The 25,755-nt window shown below is 41.7% G+C and overlaps 1 protein-coding gene across 3 annotated transcripts in view; it reads left to right on the top strand.

The window, feature by feature from the left end:
- Positions 1-21,902, top strand: part of gask1a (golgi associated kinase 1A) — a 41,620-nt gene extending 19,718 nt beyond the window's left edge. The window contains exons 3-7 of one of the 3 annotated variants that reach the window (XR_015437041.1): positions 1,232-1,669; positions 13,239-13,361; positions 15,091-15,194; positions 18,717-20,018; positions 20,098-21,902. Coding sequence is in view for 2 of the 3 variants with exons in the window: in XM_023402812.2 (XP_023258580.1) it covers positions 1,232-1,669; positions 13,239-13,361; positions 15,091-15,194; positions 18,717-18,921 (870 nt within the window). In the remaining variant the exon portion in view is untranslated. Of the gene's footprint in view, positions 1-1,231; positions 1,670-13,238; positions 13,362-15,090; positions 15,195-18,716 lie in introns of all 3 variants that reach the window. The other 2 variants (XM_087173058.1, XM_023402812.2) reach the window with 2 other exon arrangements.
- Positions 21,903-25,755: the final 3,853 nt, after the last annotated feature.

Raw genomic sequence — 25,755 nt, 5'->3', positions numbered from 1 at the left:
GTCAATAAATCCCATGAAAAGACCATAACTACCAATGAACTGGTCGTACAAACAAGTCATTAGTGTGTATCCCTGACATTTCTTATTCCTCTGTGCCTTGAGTCAATTGCACACACACACACACACACACACACTGCTACATCCTGCTGCTGTAAACACTGACTAAAGCACCAAGTGTTGATTAATCCACATATGAAAATAAACCTCAGTTAATTCACTGTTTCCTTCTCTCCGAGCAATGCTTGATAAAACCTGCAGTCCACAGCTGTTTGAGGAAATGACTGAGGCTTTGTCATTTATGTTACGACGCAGCTTGTTAGTGGAAATGGAAGCAACATGAAACCAGGTGTGAAAATCAAACTTAACCACTGCACACTGAGATGATTTCTCTGGAGTTTATCGAGAGCGAGTGAAATGTTTCACCTGTGGCTTCTTAGTTGGTTGTTCCTGCGACCAACCAGCACCTGACTGCTTATATTGGCTCTGAATGGGGAGTGTTGATCACTATAAAACCAGGTGTATTTGGTAAGATAAAGATATAGTGTGAAGCTCTTCACTGGGCACCAACTCGCAGCTCTGAGAAGGAACATCAGTTTTTATGAGCGAGTCCAATCAGTCTAATATCAGCTGTGACTTCTCCATTCAATTGATCTCTGATCTCCACTTCGGAGGAACACAACTGTTTTAAAGAACTGTGGAATGTAAATTAAGTTGAGCTGAGTTTTTCTTAGATGTATGACTTCAGTGGGAGCCAGTGGTCTTTTGGCTGAGTGCAGCAAACAATGGGGAAGTCAGAAAATAGAGACAAGTACATTGTTAGTTTCAGTCTCTTTGTGGGATTTATTGACAGTAAGAAAAATATAGAATAAAGTCAGTTTTATTTGTTAAACTTGCAGACCATGCAGTGATGTTGTAACATTAAAAGACTTGTGTTTTCATAACTTAAACAAGCTGCATGGCACTTCTAATTATTGTTCTGTATACATTAATGACAAAGTATAATTATTTGTAGCTAAAGAGCTTAAAGTAGAAAACATCACCACCTGTCGCCCAAAGCCCCCCCCCCTCTGTGTCTCAGAGCTGGTCTTATTAAGTCACTGCTCATTCGAACAACAAATATTCCTGACTGTAGCCTGAGGCACCAGACACTGTGTGTGGTGTTCACTACACAATGGTGTTTTATGATTGAAAAATAAATGGAAAGCTTTATAACTTTATCTCTCCATCCCAGCAGCCACCACAGAGGAGGGTCTCACATCAGCAGAGACAAGAGCAAAGACATCCAGAGACCCATACAGAGCGCTGCCAACGGGGGCGCTGCTCCCTGATCAAACGCACCGACGACTGGTTTGAGGTTTTTGCCTTCCACCTGGACAGAGTTCTGGGACTCAACAGAAGTCTCCCTGCGGTGCTGAGGACTTTCCACAGTGACATTCTACCGTATCGGTACATCACCGGCACCCCCAGACCTGTACTGTGGTGGGACCCGGATATTCAGCACCTCGCTGACAGAGACAATGACCAGAACTCAGTCCCACTCAGCTGGGTGCAGTACCAGAAGCTGCTGCAGGTCCACTGTGGGAGTGAAGAAGACCTGAGGTCAGGACGATGTGTGGGAGTCCACCACTCAGAGTGGGGGAGACTGGCTCTCTTTGACTTCTTATTACAGGTAAGACAAGAGACATGGGTTGAAGAATTCAAACTGTTGTATAAGCAGTGAAAAATGTTTAAAGGTGTTTCATGTTGTATAAAAGAGTTGAAGTACATACAGAAAGACTGAGCTGCATTGCTTTCTGCATGGTTAAAGTATCCCTGAAACTTTAACTGAGAGTAAAGAAAATATATGAAGAAAAAGCTGAATCAACAAGTAAAACTCTTTACATGTTGTGACCTGTTTGAAGTTTGAATTAGTTTTTACAGAAAGAAAGAATGTGTAGGAAGAGGCCAAATGGCACTAGGGTTCCTTCCCAGTTAAACTACAAAGTTTCAGGAACAGCTGGAGCTAAACTACAATGATTGATTGATGACTAGTGCCTGCGTATGTGTCTGTTTATCTGTGTATCTGTGTGCTAATGAGTGTGTACAAGTCTAATCAACTGATCTGGATCAGCTGTGTGTGGCCAGCTGCAGTTAATGGTTGCCATAGTGATGGTATCTCCCTAGGTACACCTGTTTAAAACAGGGACTATAGTGAGACATACCTCTCAATCTCTGGCTCTCCAATCAAAAACCGTTAGATGCCATCACTTAAAGCTTTATATTTTCTAAGAGAGGGACTCTGCTCAACACACTGATATAAAATATTTGTTTGTTGTTTCAAAAATATGGCATGGATTTCCTCCTGATTTTCTGCTCTGTTTACATTAGAGTGAATGGGGCAGTTGGAAGGTACTCCTGCCACTTTGAAGCTCATAGTTCAAATTCTGTGAGTCACTGAGCTTTGGTTGTCACATTGTGTGAAAGAAGACAAATTTACTTAGTGAGTTAGTGAGTTACCTTACCTACTAGTAAACTGTCAGGTAGCATGCTAGCTAGCTGGGTGTTACCTCAGGTGTGTGCTGAAGTATCCAGGCTTCTTCCCTTCATCTTCTTCTGACGACCAGACATCATTTAATTCAAATGTTATTTCTGGAAATATTTTCATCTTTGTTTGTTACAATCTAAAATAGATAACGACTGTTAATTTAACGCTGATTAACGATTAATAGAACACCTGTGAAGTGGAGCGATACATGTAGTTAAAAGCCCCAGTGCTGTTGTGCTCTATATCAGCACTCATGGAAGGGAGCGTGTCTATGTTCCCACAGCCCTATATTCCCACAGCTCTAACCCTAACCCTAATTTTCAAAAATTTCTGTGAAAAAAAAGTTCTAAGAAATGTGGGAACATAGGGCTGTGGGAACATAGGGCTGACCCCCTCATGGAATGACTCTCGTCCAATCAAATTACTTGGTTGGAACTAACTGTGATTCAGTTACTCAAAATGCAGTCCAAGCATGTATTATGGGTCAATATGAATGCCTCTGCTATTCTAATGAGGCTATTGATGTGATCGTCATTGGTGTTTATTGCACTGTCAGCAGTTTCTAACGTCACAGGTTCTGTGCAGTTGACCTGGTAGCCAGTGACTTTTATTGTTGACTCTGTGCAGTGGTGGTGCATCTGTCTGTCCATCCATCCATCTGTCGGTCCATTCATGTTTACGTACTCCTGCTCAGCATATTCAGGGCCGCAGAGCCTGTAGTGTAGTATATTGTATCCCAGCATGCATAGGGAAAATACACAGTCTGCAGTCTGTCACAGTGTGAACACACAGTGGGTGTATTGCTTTCATCTTTTTCTCAATTTAATCGACTTCACTCCATAGCTCCTCCACAGTAAAGAAATAAGGGACTGAGGCATGTTATATACAGTAGCTGCTTTGTTTTAGCTCATGTCAGCACAGTGTCATTGATGGTTACCATGGTAACATTGGTCTTAGGGCTGAGTTAGCCTGGGGGTAAGGTGACTCAGGTCTTTATTTTTGTGATTATTAGACTTATCTATAAGCAGAATTAAGACTGTCAAGTCAAGTCACTGTATTTCTATAGCACATTTAAACACAGCTTGAGCTGACCAAAGTGCTGTACAAAGGGCAATTAAAATGAGATAAGCAGGTCAAACAAATGTAGTACAACAATATATACAGCACATAAAAGACATATAAGTATAATAACACAAACAAGAAGCAAATACTCAATATGAACATGACAATGGACTTGGAGGTTAGCGAGCTAAAGGCCAGTGAATAAAAATATGTCTTTAACCTAGATTTAAAAAGACTGGACCAACACTCCAGACCAGTCTGAAATATCTTTGTGAAATTGACCCCTGGTCATCTTAAAGGTGCCCTGTGGAAGTAATGTATTTTAACTCCAGCATGATTACTTGCTATCAACCTTCTTTTTCCTGCCTTTGCTGGTGCATTGCTGCACAGCTTGTCATGTTCCTGCCACCTGTAGATCAGTGGAGAACATTCTTCATGTTTGAGTCCAAACAGAAAGACCACGACTGGCAGACTGGGTCAGACTGGAAGCCAGAATCTTTGCTTGAGCCACTCTGCTGCCCTTGACTGTCTGCATCAAAGTGATGCTTCTGTTATATGAGACAGACTTAGACCAGATTCTAAAATCTGAGCCAGCAGTTGATGCTCAGACAGCTGGGGTCATCACATTTGCATTGTTTGCTGGCAGCATCACCAAGAAGGTGTCTCTGTGTGATGAGATGGTTCCCCAGAGCGTGACTGGGAAGCTTTCCAGAATCTAGGTGCTGTATCCAGAATACCTGTCTGTCCTCAAGCACAACGGTCTCCTTCACTTTTATGTGGAGCAAATGTTTTCCTGTTGTTTCTGTTTTGTTTTGTATCTTTACGAATTCCTAAAAGAAAACACAAGAAGTTCTGCTGTTTCTGTTTGATGATTGGGGAGTCTGGACAGTCCTGTCACTGCTTCCAGCAATGACCCATGATATATGATTTGTTGTTGTTGTTGTTGTTGTTGTTGTTGTTCTGCACCATCTGCAGAGTTGATTTGGTGTAGGTTTACGGCAGATGCCCTTCTTGACCCTGAGTTCGAGGAACCGGTGATCAAACCACCATCCCAGGGATCAGCAGCCGACCTGCTGTACTCCCCAATATATGATATGCAATGTGTCATCTAATTATAATAAAGTTTAATTATTATATATAATTGAATAGTTTGAACAACACATCACTTATAGTAGATGGAGGGACAAGAGTTAACATCTTCATTTGCTCAGCTAATAAAGCCTGTAATGAATGAACTGCTGAGGCTGAGGTGTACACTGAGGTAAGGTAAACAGCTGTGAGCTACTCGTATCCCACTGAGTGTGTATGTGTGTGACAAGAGATTGTAAGGTGTCTACTCCCTCTGTCTTATGAGTGAAATCCTATCAAATGTTTGATTTGATAACATTCTCAAACATCAATCCTCTCTTGTCCCACATAGTGTATTTATTGTGCAACCAGTTTGCTAAATAAACTTAGAGATTACACCAAGTCACAAACAGGACTTGTGCAGCGTAATGACCAGTGAACTGTGAGGTGGGAGATCAGCAGTATTTTCAAGGACATCCAGCTGACCCAGGTGCTGTACTGAGCAGCATGGAGGAACCAGCTCCTGCTACAGACCGGGTCTCCTGAGTCTCGTGTGGCAGGATCACACAAAAAGTACTGCACCAAACTGTAAAAATCTCGTAAAGCTAAACAACAATAATATATATATGATTTTTACATCATGATCCAAACATCATTTCATGGGAAATTGATGAAAATATTGAAAAATACACATTCTCAAAATGTTGAGGAAAGAGGTCCCTTCCCTGACTCATTCCTCATCCCTCCATCAAGTCTTGTGCAAATCGGTTCCGTTCTACTGTGTAATTCTGCTGATAAACAAACCAACCAACCAACAGCCCCAACCATCATGTTTCATATCTCAGTGACTTGTGGTACATTTTATACCGAGGCTTTGTGTTTTCAGGTTGTCCGTCCGTCTCATTCTCGTGAACAATATATATTTATTTATATATAATATAACGCCTAGAGGGAATTTCTTTAGATTTGGCAAAAACATTCTCTTGGACTCAATGATGAAGTGATCAGAATTTGATGGTACAAGGTCAAAGGTCAAGGTCACTGTGACCTCATAGTTACAAAGGCATATGCTAAACAGTTAAAAACAAAAAGGTGAAGTGACATTTTATATCAAAAAGGTCAGAGGTCGAGTTCACTGTGACATCATAACCTCTGGCCATTATTTAACACTGTAACTCAGGAAGGGGAGGTTTTGACTATGGCTCTGTATGGTGTGAAATACAGTGAGACAATTCACAAGCTCTTCAGTGCTCCTCGGCTCGTCCAGAGAGACGTGGAGGGAGTGAGTAGAGCTTATTCCATCAGCTCAGTAAAAAGAACCTTGATTGAAACAATGAGATGGAGAAGAGAGTCTGACTTTCTTCCTGAGTGTTATTAGATCAGATAATTAATTTCTAACTAATGAAAACCTACAGAGGCTTATTTCTACATAATGCTTTAATGAGCAATACCATACTAGAAGTGTGTGTGTGTGTGTGTGTGTGTGTGTGTGTGTGTGTGTGTGTGTGTGTGTGTTTGTTTGTTTGTGTGTGTGGTACTGGTGTGTCAGTGTCTGTGGGTTTTGATGTGCTGCTGTCGGTTCAATTAAAAATCCAATACAGCTCTCAGTCTGGATATTAGTGTGTGTGTGTGTGTGTGTGTGTGTGTGTGTGTGTATGTGTGTGTGTGCGTCTTTAGATTTACATTTTGAGTGGAGCTCGATTAATAAGGTGTCAGCTGCTAATGACTCTTCTAGAACTGCTGTTTCTGTGCTATACTGATGTAGCTGCTGTTAACAACATTCCTATTACAACCTGTCCTTTAAAAAGTCATTTCAGCTGATGGCCTGATCGGCTGCATGGAATTAAGATCTCCATATTGGTGGACAGATACCGGATATTCCATCAAGTGAATGCTAAACTAGGAAACACCATAATGAAATCAAATAATTTTTTTCTCAAAGGAGCAGACAAAACATACAATTTGATTTCAGTTGGACTTTAAAGTTCAATGGCTGGTGGCGCCCTAGTAGTTCACCTGGTTAAACACATACCACATGGCAAGGCTCAGTCCTGACCTCAGTGGCCTGGGTTCGAATCCAGTCCAGTTCCCTTAACTGCCTTTCCTGTCATTCTCTACTGTCTCAAAAAGCAATAAAGGCTGAAAAGCCAAAAAACAAAACTGATGGATGATTTTGGTGTAGCAGCCAGAGTCGGTATTACAAGATCACATGACACTCAACACAAAAAAGACTTTTTCAGATACACAATACAGCCTTACAAAAGAGGAACAACTGTTAAAAAAAAAAAATGTGGACAAATATATCTGTCCGATACATTTTTAAAGCTCTCAAAGGAGACAAAGAACCCCTGGGGTCATCTGTACAAGTAGCGAATTACAACCCATAGTTAGGTTTCATTGTCAGGTCATGTCGTATAAGGAGCGACAGAGTCCAAAGATGAAGGTCAGGTTAGATGGATGTGACGACAAAATACAGGACTTGCACACCACAGGAGACTGCTGTTTCTTTAAATCACTTATTCATAGATAGATAGATAGATAGATAGATACATAGATAGATAGATAGATAGATAGATAGATAGATAGATAGATAGATAGATAGATAGATAGATAGATAGATAGATAGATAGATAGATAGATAGATAGATAGATAGATAGATAGATAGATAGATAGATAGATAGATAGATAGACATGTTTACAGAATCATTTATGTAACAAACAGAAAAAAATCAGATCTATCAGATATATTATATTTGCTCATTTTAAGTGAGCTGTTGGATTAATCCAGTTCATGCCGAAGAGTTGATCACAGAGGCCACGGGAACCATCGTCATCGTCACTCTTTTCTCTGAGTGAGTTCAACATGTGACTCCACTAAAGTCCCTTCCTTTCTCACTGGTTAACTCAGAAACAGCCCTCTGTGTAACATTCATGTATTTACTGTGGCTGTCATACATGAGCATGTACTTGTAAATGTATTCGGAGCTCAGTCCTTCACTCAGGAGCGGCACTGTTGTGCGTTTCACTGTTACTTTCACATTTCACCTCCTCCTGTTGAGCTTGCTCTGACACCCTGTCACTGATTTTACAACCTGCAGTAGCAATATTGTCCTGCTTTGTTCTGCAAGCACACTGAGAAGGAATGTGTATTTAATACCTCTCTACAGTGTGTGTGGGGCTGGATATGAATAACCCATGAGGCAGCTCTCTCCCCCTCGCTGCCAAAAGTCAATCCCTGTAACAGGGCCAAGTTCTAATAGCCTCCTATTGATCTGCTGAGAGCCGATGAGCGTGCCTCTGAACACTTGTTCCTACCTGCTCCCCTAACACCTCCCCGGGCTGTGATAGCAGGGAACCAGACACCAGAGGCGCAGGAAGAGCAGTATGAAGGACACACACTTGCTCATTCACACAAACACACAGTGGCAGTGGAGGGTGCCCTGGGGAGGAGAGAGGAACTGAGGATAAGGTGACAGCGTGAGTGTAGGTTTTAAAATGAAAGGGACATGGCTCCAGACTGAGACCCAGCAGCTCCTGCTGCAAGGATCAATCAACCAAAGCACAGTCAGCAGCTGTGTCCCAATCATAGACTGTAAATAAAGATGGACGTAGCCTCCGTGAGGTCACTAACAGGTTTCTGAAGAGCGGTTCTGAATCTCAGAGTGAGCTGCTTCAGAGTCGCCATCTTGCCAGTAGCCCAGTCCACCCAACTCCCAGCTAATCCAAAATAGGCAAAGAGGTGCGTGCGTGGAGCCGAGACTTCAGTGACTGCTGGTCTGTGGTAAGCATACGCTCACCCACGTTACTCAAGGAGGCCACGCCCTCAATTATGCTGAACTTTAAGCCTTAATAAAACTTACAGGTGAGTTATGCAGTATATAAAGGTGTGGCCTTTTCTATCTGTCGTACATCACAAAGGAAATTAGACAGTCTGGTCTACGGAGGATTTTTACCCTGCATCACCAGCTGTGCTCCCCCTTACCGTTGCGTTTCAAAGCACGGCTCCGTCACCTAGCAACCTTGACAACACATAACTTTTTACATTTTAAGGCTCTTGGTTCTAACAGTTGTACCTATAGCTGTTGAACTGAGCTGAAAGACAATACTTAGATATAAAGTGTAATCCTCAAGCTCTTTGTTGGTGTTGTTTGCTTTCATGAGAAGCGTGCAATGAAACTTGGGATAGGTTGGACCATGAAGGATCCACCTGTTGGATCCTTTGTTGTCCAGGAAAAGAAGGAGACATTTGAAGGAGCCTTTTGAGGCTCATGACAGACCCTAACGATGTGTTGAGGTTTCAGGATGAAACACTCATTAGTAGACAGAGGCTACCTTGCTTCACTCTTTCTCTCCCTTTTATCTCCTGAGTTACAGGAGATAACATTAAGTTGTTGTAACTTTCCCAAAAGAACGTCTTTGGAATTTTCTACAGATGTTAGCAACACTTCTAACTCTTCTGTCTTTAAGTTAAGTTACTGTCGTTGAATGAGAAATCTAAACAACACCTCAGTGAGATCCGATGAGAGAAGTAGTGCCGGTTGCTAGGTAACAGACAGAAAAGTTGATAACTTATATTTGATTGAGTCTTTAGTGTTTCCTAAACTGAGATAAGACAGGATGAAGTCAGATAGGATTCCTGAAGTTAGTTAAGATTTGCCTCTGTAATACCAAACTGTGAAAAATCCTCCTCTCTTATACTCTTCCTGTCTGAACTTAAAGCTCCATACAGTCTAAAGATCTAAAGGCAGATGTCCATGTGTAGTTTGATTATAAAGCAGGTCTAGGTTCTATATTAATACTGTGAAAGTATCACAGCGCTCAGTCCACAGAGAAATGCACACAGCCTGTATTCAGAAACTGAGCCTTAAAACCAGCCATTAGGACTTCTGTAACTTTGTGATGTCACTGCCCTCAGCCACGCCCCCAAGCCCTGCCCACCTGGACCCACCATCCAACCTTGCAGGATTTGGTTTCTCTGCGTGTTTACCTGAAATCTGCCATATTTTTATTGGATCACTCAGAAAACAGTCAGCCAATCAAAAGAGAGGCTCAGAGCCTCCTCTCTTCTGATTGGCTCACTGGCCTGTTGTCAGAGAGAAGCCTGAGAGAGGAGATGTGAAACTACACTGAGATTGTTTTTGGTTCTTAAAACCACAAATATATCTTCTTATGGATCAACACTTCACCTTTAAGACTTTGGGGACTTTAAAACTTAAGACAGATGAGAGTTTTGTAACAGTGTTGTTTTGCAAGCCGAATAAAAAATGCTCAGTTTGTATTAGCCACTGTGGCTGTAGGGCAGCTCCTACAAGTCAAACTTCATTTGCAGAAACCTCAGAGAGAAGAACAGACTGCCCACACTGTGACTGAGTGGTGAACATTTACAGAGCAGAGGACAAACTCAGCAGCAAAGACTGAAACTAGGAAACAGATAAGATGATGGAGGAGAGCGTGTGTGAGGAGACGAGGGGAGATAAGGCGGAATGGACTGTAAGAACCACGTTAATCAACCTCGCTAACATCAGATCACAGTGTGTGCTGAGTATGGACAATCCACACGTTCACTTTACAGTTTGTTCCACTTTAAATTGGTGTTGTCTCTGATCCTAGCCCTCCTCCACATCTTGTCTTTCCCTGAGGCTCGCTGGTGCTCAGTGGCAGTGTAAGTCAATATTGGCTCAGTCTCCACAAAACTGTTGGACCGAACCCAGAATCAGTGTGTTCCAGTGTGGGAGGGAAATGTGGCAGCAGGGTGAGAAGTCTCCTAAAAACACCATACAAGTGAGAAGAAATAATGGAGGTGGAGCTTTACTGCTCAACAAAACACACACACACCTCCTCCATCTCACACACACACTGCTGACCTGAGGCCACCGGGGTTGTTTGAGTCACACACATGCACGAGTGCACCAGTGCACACAAAACCCACGTACATACACACACAGAGAGCAAACACACAAACGACCAAACTCTGTAATGACCTGAGGAAGATGTGAAAGTCTGTTTGTGTCTCAGCGTGTCAGTGTCTCACTTTAACAACAGGGAGTGAATCACATGACTCTCACACTGACAAGATCCTGTTGTAATGTTCATCATTTCATCAGCTTCACAACTGAAGAACTCTATCCTGTGATTTCCCACAGCCTGGATCCATTTCTACTGCAGCTGTTCATCCACCAGGGTCAGATACTGTACAGTGTCAAGTTCCTATCACCAAAAGATGAAAGATAATTCCTTTAAATTCCAACTATGGTTTTCATACTTTTGCTTAGAACTAACCAGGATTTGAAAGTGTGTGAGTGCTAATTAAGCAATGACAATGAGAAGGGTCAACTTTTTCTCCAGATGAAAGGGAACTCATTACAGTTCTTACAGTATCTTGCTTGTTTACCTAAACCTGTCAGTGTAGTGAAGTAGAAAGTACAATATTTCCCTCTGAAATGTAGGAGTGGAAATATAAAGTAGCATCAAATGAAAAAATGTAAATACTCAAGACTATTAAACATAAATAATAAACTCTATATTGAGTCAAACCATATCTACAAGTAATCTGTCACTGTCTCACAGCTCATGACTGAGCACCAGTGTTTGTAACAGTAGATCATATATGACATTTTATTTTGGTAATGAAATGACCAGCTAACACTGGAAATGAAAATCACCTAGCTAACAGTTAGCTTACTGTAACTTTAAATTTAGAAATTAGCTAACATTAGCACTTACTACATTTACCTACATTGTCTGCCTGACACAGAGGAGCAGAGATCAGAAGACGTGAGCCACTGAGTGAGGCAGACAGACGAGACGTTCAGCTAACATCAAGGTTAATGAATGGTATGGTCCACTTTAGGGGTGTCTGCCAGGTATGAGTATGGCAAATATATTGTAATGTTGACAATTACAGGTCAGAAGGATACATGTTTCAACCCCCCCAAACTGTTGTTGTTATCTCTTTTGGTGCGGCCCAAATCTTAATTAACCCCCACAATAATTTGAAACATGAGTGAGGAGGACTTATCTGGAATAAAAGAAAAAAGATAGATTATTACTCAGACTTTCCACTATAAGCATACGTGGGAAAACTATAGATTTGCAAGTCTTTAGTCTTGCCAGCTCCAAGTAGATTTCAGATTTATTACTTTCAAATAAATTCCATTACATTTCACCAAACAATTAATGTATAATCAGCATCATCACACATATTGTGTATGTTTTGTACATGTTTTGTCATAGGCACTTTGAAAATAAGGCCAAAATTATAATAGATTGGAATTTTCCTTGAAGTTTTGAGCTTTTGTCTCTGATTAAAAAGAAATGAAACCTTAATTTAACCTGTATATCTACCAACCATGCAAACACTGGAGTGAAACAATATGTCCGTGAATGCAGCTCAAAGTAAAGTCCACGTTGCAGGATTTTAAGATTAATCTGTGTAGTCAGACATCAGACTGACGTGTCAGTAGTGTTTCAGATCTCTTGTGCAGATGTCATGTTGGGTAAAATTTCCCCAAACCACAGGAATCTCCTGAGACGTTCCTCGTTCCCTCTTTATTTTTATCTCTTCGACAGAGTCCTAAAGTTTGTCTTCATCTATGAGTGAATGTTGGTTGTAAACCGCAGTTTCATCATTATAACTGACCTCATCTGTTTCACTTGTTGCTTCACGTCCACACCAACACTAAACTTCAGTGTGCATGGCATTAATTTTCACACTGATGACTGAATGAGATGATCTGTCAGACTGGAAGCCAGATGACTGACTGACACTGGCTGCTTGTTTCAACATGACTCAGCATTAAAATGTGTAAAAACAACTACACCGATGTTCTATATGTTGTTGAGTTGTGTTCTTACATTATCCCAAATGTTTTTCCCAAACAAGAGAAATCCGTGATTTTAATCATGGCAAGGCTCCGTGTCATTTGGTCGCCTGTCAGTGACATCATATCCTCTATGATCATGTGTCAATGTTCATCTGACAGAAGCTTCAAAATTGACTGTTAGACAGTTTAGTTCCCAGTTACTCCGAGATATTCTGTGCACACTGAACTGTGTCAGATTTTTAACATGAAACACAGTTTTATTCAGTGTTTTCACTGCTTTAAATCACCTGGTGTGTTTGTTATGGAGAGGAGGAAACCTCTGTGGATAATTCAGCTGCAGGTAAAAACCTGCTGAACCACACTGAAGGAATCCAAACCAGGAGAAGTGGTGGTGCCATGATCCCACAACATTTCATGATGTTATTGTTTTGATTGAGAGACCCCTAGAGGTAGAAGTTACCGACTGTGCATTCAAGCATTGAAAGCATTGAGTCAATAAAGATATAGGATAAATCTTCCATGATGCATGGATGCATACAAATCTAACAACGTCTGCATAGAACACAGTGCAGCCTGTACGCAGCCTGAGGGGCAAAACCTGGGGCAAATAGTACCACAGAGTAAGATTTTGCTTGAGTTCCCAGCTGGAAATGATTCCCATGTGTCAACAGCTTCAGCAACAACAAACACCAGGTTTACCTCACACTGTCAAAGCTAATTACTCTGTGTGTGTGTGTTCTTTGTGTGTGTGTTGGTGCAGGTACACGACCGTCTGGACAGGTATTGCTGCGGTTTCACACCTGATCCAACAGAGGTGTGTGTGGAGAACCTGCTGCACGACAAGTGTGACAACACCAAGGATCTGCTGCTGGTTCACATCCTGGTATGTAGCAAAGAAACACAGGCGTTGGATGTTTTCTTTCTGTGCCGTTATCAAAACGCTACGAGGCCTTTTGGCAGATTTGCATTAATGACACAAAGACTAATGAAAAATCAAAGCGCGACTTCACTGATCTGAGCTTTGATTGATGTGCTGGTAAAAAGAAAAGAGAAAATGCTTTTTTTTTCCCTCCCCAGCCAGATTGTTGTTTAATCTGAAAACTTAAATATCAGTATTTTTCTGTTATTGTAAAATCATTATTCATTATATCAGTGGGAATGAAGAAAATGAAATCCACCTCGGCTGCCCTGTTTGTTTTCTTCCATGGCAACACAGGAGAATAGATCTACATTTAAATGATGCAGCGAGAAGCTTAGATTACGCTCCCAGCAATGATGATGTATGTGTTTTTCAGAGCTGGTGAATGAGCTCTCAGGGCGGCAGATGTTTGTGAGGGGGGAGCTGATTATGTTACTGTACCTATGATTTGCATTGTTAGCTGCAATATATGAAACTAGATAGAGCTGTTTGCATGAAACTCATAGCAGGAAACTCATCACTTACCTGCTGAAACCTGAGTGAGTATATATATATATATATATATATATATATATATTCGCCTTTATATTGTTTATACTTAATGTTCAAACCATGGGATAGTAGCATGCACCTGCAATCCTCCTACTTACTACAAGTCAAAATGTCTTCTGCTTATTAGATGCATAACTGTCTTTTTTCATCCAACATCATTTTTGCTCACCTCTGAATACTTGTAATTAACAACTCTGGCAGGTACATATGAATAAATCTTACTCTCAAATGAATAAGTATTATATACAAATTAATAAGTAATTTGCACAGATTACTAAATTGTGTTTGAAACTAATACTTTGTGTACATGAATTAACAGAACATAATATAAAAGGAGCTATTTGATGATTACATGCAGTCATTTGTCCCCCCACAAAATTAGTTTTTGTTTTTGATAACACATATTATTATATTTTATGTTTCAGGTATAAGTGATGCTGCCACTAAACAGCAGTTCAAAGTTTTATGTGTCACTTTTTTTCTCCTGATATCATGAAAAATGTCAGATATGGTGGGAAATATCACCGTATTTGATATTAGCGAATATCAGCCAAAGCCTAGTCCCCATAGCATGTTAGCATCAAGCTAGCAGCTAATGAGGTCACAACAACTGAATTCATTCTTTCATATTGAATCCTTAATATCACATTCATTATATTTGTCCTGTTCCCCTCCACTCTTCTTCTTCTTCTACTAGGCTACAGTACCAAAGTGCAACGAAAGCAGCACAAAATAAAATGTTAAAGATGTTAGACTGGAAAATCTCACCTACATGAGCCACTTTCTCTGAGGAACAAAGTCATTTTGATTCCCCTAAAGCACACAGTGTGTTACAACGCGAGCTGTTGTTTAGCAAAATGCACTAATTATTAATTCAGGAGCACAAATTACTCACTTCATGATTTATTAATTCATGCAAATATACTTCTCCTTGTGACATTAAAATGTGTGTTCCTCTTAATAGTAATTAAAACTGTAAATCTATTCAGTTCACTTTCCTTCAGCTCAAGTCAAAATGGAAGAAGAAAAGAGACTGAATGATTGAATTGAAAATAAATAAATCAATATGTGTATGTGTGTGTGTGTGTGTGTGTGTGTGTGTGTGTGTGTGTGTGTTGTGTGTGTGTGTGTGTGTGTGCAGGTGAGGAAGGCAGATCCCTCCAGACTGGTGTTCATAGACAACGCCGGCAGACCACATCAGTCCACCAACAACCTCAACTTCAGGCTGGTTGAGGGGATTGCCGAGTGAGTACAAAGCTCTATCTGAAATAAATCTGAGATACATTTTTTGCTTAATTTCCGCATCAAGGCTCAATAAAAGACACTGAGCGGCGTCACAAACACACTGCTGGCTCACAGCGGGCAGAAACACTGATGTAAGGAAACATTTGAAGGGAAAAATAAAACACATCTAACGACACATTTTCCCAGTGAACGGCTTTCAAATGAGCAGCACAGGAACGTCCACTGGAAGCTTGTCAGGGTTTTGTTACAGCGTCTGTCTGATTAGATTAGTGTGCGTTCAATTAGCCTCCTATTCAACGTGCTGCAAGAATCAGGTCTGATAGAAATCCCCCTTTGTCTGTCACTGCGGATTAACAAGCTGCTCCATAAGATGCTCCTACATGTTTTTAGCCTGCACTGAAACTGAATTGAATTAGCATGTTGAAGCGTTTCTCATCACGGAATCAGGGGGAGCAAAAAAAAAGGATTTTTTTTTTCAGAGAATAACTCATTTTTCTTTCTTATGTTCAATAGATTGCACATGTTGTGTGCATGACCTGAAAATGAACCTTTAACAGTCACCGTACAGGATGGATGAAACTGACTGTACCAGCAGCAGGCCTGAGTCATTATAACAACTTCTTACAAGGGAGGTTTTAACAGCTTGGTTATGAGCAAACAGTTGAAAAATAAAAGGAAAATTCATGATTCAGGCATCCAGGATCGTGCATGTGAAAGTCCACGTCATTTTCTGCATTAGTAATGTCAGGTTACTGAGAAATGGAGCTTCTCAAAGCACTTCAAAATCTATGTAAGTGTTTGAAAAGACAGAGAAAAGTAAAATCAATAGATTGCAAAGAGAAGAAAAACAGATAAAAACTAACAATCGGGTGCATAAAAAACAATACAGAGTAATTTTAAGAAAAATAAAACAATCCAAGGGAAAATACAACCAGGAAAAGTATGTTTTAAGGAGGGTCTTAAAAGAGGTTACGAACTCAGCTGACCTGATTTCCTCGGGCAGTTCCAGAGCCTCAGGGCCCTGACTGCAAACACTCTGTCCCCTTTAGATTTTAGCTGGGCCTCTGAAACAGACAAAAGACCTTTGCATGACGATCTCAAGGAGTGTACTGGTGAGTATGTAGCTAAAAGGTCGGAGATGTAACCGGGAGAGAGGCCACAGAGAGCTTTAAAAGTCATGAATAAAAAACTAAGAATCTATTCTAACTGGGAGCCAGTACGTGTCTCTTGGTTCAGGTTAAAAGTCTGGCTGCAGAGTTCTGTACAGTCTGTAAAATAGTCTCTGTGTCTTTAAAAGTTAAAAAAAGTTGGTATTTTAGAAATATTTCTAAAACGTGATTGTACAAGCTTTGTGATGATGCTGTTCAAAACTGAGATTACTGTCAAACCAGATGCTGAGACATTTTGCAACAGGCTTGATCTGGTCTGACAGGGAACCAACCCATGGCAGAATTTGTTTTAACAAGGGCTGCGACTCAATAACAAAGATCTAAGTTTCCTAGTTCAACCAAAGAATCAGGTATTAACATCACACAAACAGTCATTAACAGAACTCAGCATTCCTGGGTCAGTGGGTCTAACTGGCAGGTACAATTGTGTGTCATCAGCATAATAATGAAAAGAAACACCATGTTCTTGAATAATGTGCCCAAACGGAAGCATGTATGAACAGAATAAAGTTGGTCCTAGAACTGACCCCTGAGGCACAGCAGACACCAGAAAATGGAGAGACGTGGTTGTTCACACAGACACAGAACCTGTGCACATAAAGAGAGAAGTCAGCTCTTGAGATGAGTTTTGGTGAATGTGGTGAGGACATCTGAGCTTCCTAGAGGATATTTCCTGATGGTGACCTCCTGACCTTCCTGCAAACACGACAGTTCAAGGATGAGCTCTCATATTCCCTGGGAAAATTTCCACTTGTACACTAATGAAAAATAATGATATGCAATTACGTGAATACATGTATGGCCTCCCGGAGGACGCAACATTCTTTGACCCTTTCACACACGATGTCTCATCATATGGACCTGAATCACTCTCTGCCTTCTAGCGTCACTCTCAGAGCAAACATTGCAGCTTTTTCTTTTCACATAAACATAAACAACATTACGGTTTTTCTCAATCGCTTTGATGCAGTTCGCACATCAGAAACGCCATTCTCACAACTCTCAAAACAGTTCATCATTTCCCCACACTAATTAGCACGTCTCATTGTATTTGTACAAGCCTCCTTTGTATCCACGCATAGTTCACTACTAAAGACGTTTTCTCATTGTGTTGATGCATTTCTCATCTGACTTGTGTTTTCATGACATCTGTCATGAAAACAGTTTGTACCTTCATCAGATAGAATGACAGACCTCTCACTGATTTCACACATCTTCTGAACTGGGTTTTTTCAAAGTGCCACAAATCTGCTGCAAAATGAAACTATCATTGAAAATATCATAAAAACTAAAAATCTAAAGCTGTTCCGTCTGTAGTCTTGTATATACATTTCCATACAGTGTTGTAAAGTGACACGACAGTGATCTGTTGAGAGGTTGAAATGTTCACAGTACAATAAACACCAATGCAATGTTGAAACAGAATATAGTTATTTTTTCAACACGTTACTGTTGTAAGTGCAGTACAGTGTTGTGTCTGAACATTTTTTTACTCTATATTTTTTGCAGTTCTCTTTTTCTAAAGTCAGTCAGGTTTTTATCAAAACATTTGGAGTCTAAGTCTGAAGCTCCGGTGAAAAGGTTGAATTCACTGGTGACAATGTTGAAGCGACTGACTGACTTTGCACGTGAACAAGGTTGTTTTAGAGGCTTTTGCACAGGTGATTTAGTGTTATGAGAAATACATTAACTGTTTTGAGAACTGCATTAAGAGTTGGTAGAATGATGTTTCTGATGAGTGAACTGCATCCAATCGACAAAACTGTAATAATATTTTTAGAAAAACAAAATTTCCACACTTACATTGTGTCATTTAATGAATTACAGCCTCTAGGGTCTGTTAAAGAGGCTCTCCACATTAGTGGCAAAGGCAAACCCAACCAGTCGAGGCAGGCGGCCGCCCACCCTGAGCTCGGTTCTGTTGGAGGTTTCTTCCTGTTAAAGGGAGTCGTCGCCCACCGTTTCGCCCAAATATTGTTTTGATTGAGGGACCCCTAGAGGCAGAAGTTACAGACTACTTTAAAATCTCACCTCCAGTTCTGGCTGAAGAACAGACGACCTGTGTTGACCTCAACCACTGTCTCATCCAGACTCATTCAGCCTCCTGCTTTTGCTTTTTCCATTACAACAAGTTGCTGCACCACAGACTCATTTTCTTTACATGAAATCATGTGAGGTGGTGCTTCGGTCCCTGATGACTCTTTCCATTAGTAATTATACATTATTTTAAAATCTTGTGCATGTTTGAGATTGGAGAAATGATGATTCAAAATTGATTAGGATTTCAAGACTCCTGTGGTCTGAGCCTGGTTTTACTGAGACACATCGGATCTAACTCTGTTTGTCTTGTCAGGTTTCCAGAGAAAGCGGTGTCGGTGCTCCAGTCTGGATGCCTGGAGAGTCTTCTTCTGCGCTCCATATACACAGACAGGGAATTCTGGGACAGCCAAGGTGGGCTCAGCGGTCTCCGGCCTCTCATCCACGAGGTGGAGCAGAGAGGGAAAATCCTCCTCCGGCACATCAGGGACAGGGAGCTGCAGCTCAACAGGGATCTGTGACTGAGCCGAGCCGGCCAGAGCAGGAGTTAAACAGCGTCTGCAGGTCGATGGGCTGAAGATGACGATTTTTCACTGTGGTCAGACACAGTTCACTCTGCGGTGACAGACATCCTGAAGGATTTAAACGACTCAGCTGATTCAAGACAACATCAGGATGTAAAAGAAAAAACAACATTTGTATTGAAATGCACATTAAAAACCAAGAGTGATGATTTTGTCCAAAAGTCAAACTGAAATCCCAAAAGTCGTCTGTTGTCACTTTCCACACTGATGTGTGAGTCAGCAGGAGCATCAAGACACAAGCTGCGTTCAGAACGTCCTCGTCCACTCACTGACTCCCTGTGTAAGGTTTGTTACAACTGATCTGTAAAGAATCAGTAAATCATTTATTAACCATTAATAAAGACATTAGTTACAGCTGATGAACCCTCTACAAAGAGGTTTATTATAAAGTGTTGCTGACATGTCGGTTATAAATCTATGACTGTGCAGCAGAAAAAGACAAGAGACGACAAATCTACATTTAAGTCGCTGAAACATTTAAAAGTGTATCTGAAACAGTTGAGATGTTTCATGCTTCAGACAGATCAACATGATTCTCCTCTGGAAACAAATCAAACATGAACCTGGAGGTGCGTCGGCGCCTCCGTCCTGTTGGAATAACGCTGAATACACACAGACTCTCACGTCCACAGCATCCCACTCATAAGAGTCATCAAATGAAAAGTCCCTGTAGCTACGGTGATCAGATCCCAGCGAAGCAAATGTGGAGCAAAGAGTGTTTATTTTTTGTGTGGGATGTTGTGGGACACGGTTCTGACGCTGAGCTGCTCAGTGTGGTGAACGCTCGTTATTTCAGCTGCTGGTTCTCTCTCTGTCCGGGAATCATCTTTGGGTTTCAGTAGGAATGCATCCATAGATCAGCTCGTCTCCGTTTGAACCACATGTTAACTCACATGTTCTGAGTCGCTTCATGTCAGATATATAATATATAATAACTCTGGCTAATATCTCTCTGAGAATCACCTGTTAAAAGTAGTTACCCAGTCTTTGTTGTAGCTGTAATTCCTTTTCCTTGTAGTAGCATCATATTCTAGGTAAATCTGAATTGCCTGTGACTTTGTGGTGACCAGTTCTCCCTGTTGGCCGTTGTCTTGACCTGGCTCTCATACAGAGGCCCTGAGAGCTCAACACACTTTCAGAAAAACACATGCAATTAGACAAGATAAAAACAAATTCAGAAAACACCTTCATCAGTCTGACAACTCGTGTTGCTGCAAATACTCTCAACACGACAGAAGTGTTTCCTACACACAAGGAAGTGATGAGCGGGCGCCTCATGGCTCACCTGGTAGAGCGGCGTCCTCACCACAGCGGCCCAGGTTAGAGTCCAACCTGTGGCCCTTTGCTACATGTCATCCCCCCTCTCTCTCTCTTTCTCTCTCTCTCTCTCTCTCTGTCTCCCTGTCTCTCTCTCTCTTGCTGTCGTGATGGAATAAAGGGAAAAAAAAAAGTGATTGACCTGGCTTGGACGTACTTGTTCAATTGTGTTGTGACTATTTGCAGCTCATGTGTTGTCAAATTGATTTCTGAATTTGTCTGTGTTTTTTCTGTTGACATGTGTTTTCTTAAGTTGCAGTGTAGTGAGCTCTCAGGGCCACCGTACTCTAAGGCCATGACAAAAAGCAAGGGAAAGACAATGAGGTGAATAATAAGAATATTCTTTTTTACAATAAATAGTACAACAAACACAAAGACACTAAGGAGTGGTGCGTGGGTGCACTGGTGTGGGTGCATGTGTACATGAGTGTGAGTGTGAGGAGGTGTTTGATGCATGAACACATAGTTACAAATGTGAAGGAACAGAGTGAGAGAGAGAGAGAGAGAGAGAGAGAGAGAGAGAGAGCCTGAAGAGGCGACCTCTCACAGGTCAGAAGCACTGGGTCTAAGTGTTTCCAGCTGAGGTGATCTAAACAGGACTCCGCCCTCCAGGTATCTGCTGCACCACAAATGAAAAACAGAATAAGAATGAGCCGGAGGACCATCACAGCCACAGCCACAGTCACAGCCACAGCCACAGCCACAGCCACAGCCACAGCCACAGCCACAGCCACAGCCACAGCCACAGCCACAGCCACAGTCACAGCCACAGTCACAGCCACAGTCACAGCCACATCCACAGTCACAGTCACAGTCACAGCCACAGTCACAGTCACAGTCACAGTCACAGCCACAGTCACAGTCACAGTCACAGTCACAGTCACAGTCACAGCCACAGCCACAGTCACAGCCACAGTCACAGCCACAGCGTAAACGATGACAAATAAACCAGCCTTCCCTGGTTTCTTCACAGCCGTTGCCAGATTTCAGAAAAGTGTCTGTCCTGCAGTGTCGACTGTTGACAGCCAGAGGCTGCGAGCACCTGGTCACCTCACCTGTAGCTCTGTCTGTTGATATGACATGTTCAATCATCTTCATGTTTTTCATGCTGCTCTCAGTAACATGTCACCAGAGACCAGTGATTCCTCCTCCACAGGGAGCGCTCATTTTATCAAGAAACATTTTCATCTTCAGAGTGTTTATTTGCACCCAGGTGAAAATAGTCACTCGGCAGCTCTTTGGCTGTTTACACAGAGACGCATAGGATGATCTGTTCTCCGATGTGACAGTGAAGGGGTCCAGGAGAGATTAAACCTACATGTAAATAGCCAGAGAAGCAGAAGATGAAAGAAAAGGCTGAAAGTCAGGTGATTAGTGGAGGAACAGAGGTGAGGCTGTTCTGTCTGACACATCTCAGCTCAAATGTCACTAAACATGCTCTGGTGTTTGGGTCTCGCAGATGAGATCACCGGAGTCTGTTTTATGTCTTTGCGGCTCTGAATTAAAATTCCTCTCACTCTATTGCTTCATGGATTAATGACATTTTCTATGGCTCCCTCTTTCATCACTGAATAAATGGCTCTAATGAGAAATGGTTCAAATGTGTGATCCTCTCTTTATCCCCACTTGATCTCACTCACATTCAATGTTTTTCCTTTTTTCATGTGTCAGACTCAGACCACTGAGAGTCTGCAGTCCTCCACTGGCTTCAGGGGGGGGGGGGTCTGCATCTTTTTCCTCTGTACCAACAGACCAACAAAATGAATAACAACACTGTCAGACAGGGAGGAGGAACTGCCGCTGCTGTGACGACCCTCCCCGCCCTGTGCGGCTGCCGCTTGGTTTGTGTGACTGCTTTCTCCGGAGGCAGTAGAGGTGGGTGTGACCAAGGCTCATCAGCAGGTCGGCAGCGCCCAGGCTGCGATTGAAAAGTCAAAATAATCTCCTTCTTCTTCTTGACTCTGATGGAAAACGTTATGAGGTGTGAAGGAGAATTCATAAGGACTTAGGAAAAGAATCTGACTGCACTTTATAACACAAAGACAATAACTCCTCCTTTCCTAACCACAAACACACTGTCACAAACATAAAACAGCTGCTCTGTTGTTTCTACATTGATGTGGCTCTGCTGTGGTGAAAGTACAACGGTGCATCACTTTAAATGTTGCTGCAGCAAGGAATTGTGGGACGGCATTTCTCCTTTGCTTTCGTAAAGGAAGGTCCAGTGTTTCCTAGGCAAAAGGAGATAAGATAGGAAGCACTGAAGCTCCTTTCCTCATCATGTAGAGAAGTGGAGCAGCTGTGATCATGATGCTGCTCAGAGACTTCAGCTCATTTCACTCAGTTTGAACCTTCATAAGAGAAAAAGATGTTTTGACCTTTTCTGGTTCTCTTCCCCACATTTGGTTTTGGTTGGCGTTTGGTTCGTGTTGCTGAATCACACAACATCACATCTGTGTTTGTGACACGATCCAAATCTTCTGGAAATCTCTGTCTGATTGGCTGGATCCCCGATCCATAAATATAGATTTCTCTTTAATCATCATCATAACAAAAACATAAATGTAATTTCACTAAATCCCCTCCCCTGTGTAAAGCATTAACAAATGAATTTTCTCTACTTAACAAATATATGAAAATGTTCCCATGCCAGGAAACTAAATACTTATGTCTAAACATAATTAATTCTGGTCTCTTGCTCAGTTCCTTATTTTTATTCAGTTATTATTTTATTGGCTCAACTTTCTCTGTATTTGTATTCATAGAGCACTGAAAATGTTCTTGCTGATTTCATAATATAATTGTGTTCAGTTAAACTAACTTGCTTTATATAAATGTTGTTGACGATTCATTTTTTCATAAGGTTAAAATAGGACTTACCTGAATGCCTGTGGATCGGGAAGGAACATGGTGCTCACCCTTTTCGAGAGGGTGCTGTCCCTTTAAGAAAAAACATAACAGGCTGTGTGTGTTGGCTGAGGGAAAAGCATGTGCTTGTGTTGAACTGTGGGTATTTTATTATGAAAAAGGTGCAACATATTTCTTTCATGTCATCTTATTTCAACACTTCAGTCCTGTTGACTCTGTGTTTGTGGTTCGGTAAGGAGGATTCATCAACCAAGTGTTAGAAATAAAGTTAGTAAAAAAAAATCCTAGAGTAAGTGCAGTCAGATTCTTTTCCTAAGTCCTTATGAACTCTCCTTCTCATCTTTCCTTGACCTCAGGACATTTTCCATCAAGGTCGAGGAGAAGCGGTTAGAAAGGAGATTATCTTGACTTTGGGCCTGCAGCCTGGGTTCTGTGGCTGCTTTCTCTGCAGGTGCTAGAGGTGGGTGTGGCCTAGGGTCAGCGGTCCTGACACACCAGGACCCTGTGGACCCGTGCTGCTTTTAAAAACCGTGGTGAACCTCAGTTCTTGTTCTCTCTCTCCTCCATTTGGTTTGTGTTGCTGCATCACACAACATCGCACTTCCTCACTCCCGCACTCACCTACACTGCTGATCTTATCCTGATGCCACTGTTGGTTTAAGATTTCCTCTTAAATGTACTGTTCTTTTAAATAAACCATTTGTTTATTGGCTCGTTTGGTGTGTGTCGCCCTCTTCTGTCAGGGTGAAATGAACAAACGAGTCATGATGTCACAGTCATTTACTGCTGCAGCCTGAAATGATGGTTAAACTTTGAGTGCTCATGGCAACCAAAAAGCACTAAATCACCCGCTGCCAGTCAGTAAAACTCCCATGATCCCTGTCAGAATACTCCCTCTAGTACTGGACATGTGGGTGCCATGTGCTCAGTATCAGTGTTGTATGTGAGCACTCACTTTCTCTTCTTCTTCACTCTAAAGTCTGGACTGTGTGAGCTGCTGTCAGTATCATTAAAACTAACTGACCTCGCAGGTAAATTCTACCTGATGTATGTATTAGCCTTGTTCCTGTTTGCAGTGAGACATAGACATAGATGGCAAACACAAACGGCCACTCAACCATGACTCATTTCTAACAGCTCCCATCACGCAGCAGTGTGGTGAAGGTCATGCGTTGGAGTTTCGGCTGACTGCGCATGACTTGACGGTCAACGTGAGCTTCAGGGGCGGAGTATCAAACGACTTCAGTCAGGTTGGACAACAGTCTACTTTCCGCAGTGCGAGTTCACCTGTGTCGCAGCAGGATGTTGTTCACACAACTCACTGTGGAAAACTGAAGAGCTATTCTGTTTCTTCATTTAAAAACGATGAGTGTTTCCCTCAATATGTGACTATGGTTAAGGTGTGTGGAGGGAAAGGTCACATGTGAAATATCTGCTAGAGCAACTCTTATAGAGAAATAACGATTTTATGATCTTTCTGTTTTATTGAGAACCATAGGCTTGAGAATGATAATAATGTTTTACAGCTTTCTGCTGGAAATGAAAACTATAGTGCTGGTGTCCATATGTAAAAAAAGAAAAAAGAGCCGTCAGAAGGAGGACATCAAATGAATTGTTTTCCCTTAGATAGAGATAACCATAAAAGAGCTGGGGTGTACAGAAACTAAGTGCATTTACTTCAGTCCTTCAGTCCTTTTAGTCAGTTCAACTTTCCTCTATTATGCAAAACGTGATTGACCATACACTGTGTTCATCACAGGAGAAAAAACAATCCCAGCCAACTCCTCCACTGCCAGTCATTTTGGAGAGATGAGGCAGAAGATTCTTCACCAGATCTGAAGTCTGGTTGAAGTTTTAAAGAAAGATTCATTTCGTTTGAAATGTTTGCTGAGTTAACCACGACCAGACTTCATCACTGACTGAAGAAAAAATGTTTGTTGATTCAGTTGTTTTCATCTTCATGTCTACAGTCTTTGTATCATATTCTACAAGCTTTTATTCTCCAGATTCTACAGTCGGTCAGTCAGTCAGTCAGTCAGTCAGTCAGTCAGCAGGTTGTTTCAGAGTCATTAGATTCTGTAAATGTGGAACAATACAACAATATGTTGACATAAAAAATGTACTTTTGAACACAAGTCAGCCAATCAGGATTAAGTGCCGTCATCGCAGAGGTGGCTCCCAGTCGGTGAAGCTGGTGGAGAAAAACTGCAGCCGTCTGACTTGGAAAACTGAAGGTGCTTTTCTCCTGCAAGGTTTTAATGTCATGTGACCTGGTGAGTCAGACAAAATTTCTAACCAGCATGCAAAGTGTTAAGTCCAGCACGCATCACGTCAAGTCGGCGCTGCACAGTGCCACATAAAGTCGAACGCACCTTTTATCTGCTGAAGACTGTCACACGAGCCACAGGTGTGCTGCTGCTACCTGGAGGCTGTGATGTGATCATGTGACTCACAGACCTGCTCTGTGGAAAAAGGAGGACGTGGAGATGATGAGGATGTTTTTCCTGCAAGATGATATCAAATTTGTGCTGTTACTGTGGGTATATTTATCCACAGAGACTCCCGGGTTCATGAGAACACACACTG

Source organism: Seriola lalandi, unplaced genomic scaffold (genome assembly GCF_002814215.2).
Source record: "Seriola lalandi dorsalis isolate HSWRI2012SDOR001 ecotype SW California unplaced genomic scaffold, Sedor1 jcf7180002054023, whole genome shotgun sequence".
Lineage (NCBI taxonomy): Eukaryota > Metazoa > Chordata > Actinopteri > Carangiformes > Carangidae > Seriola > Seriola lalandi.
This window is presented reverse-complemented; position numbering and strand designations above follow the sequence as displayed.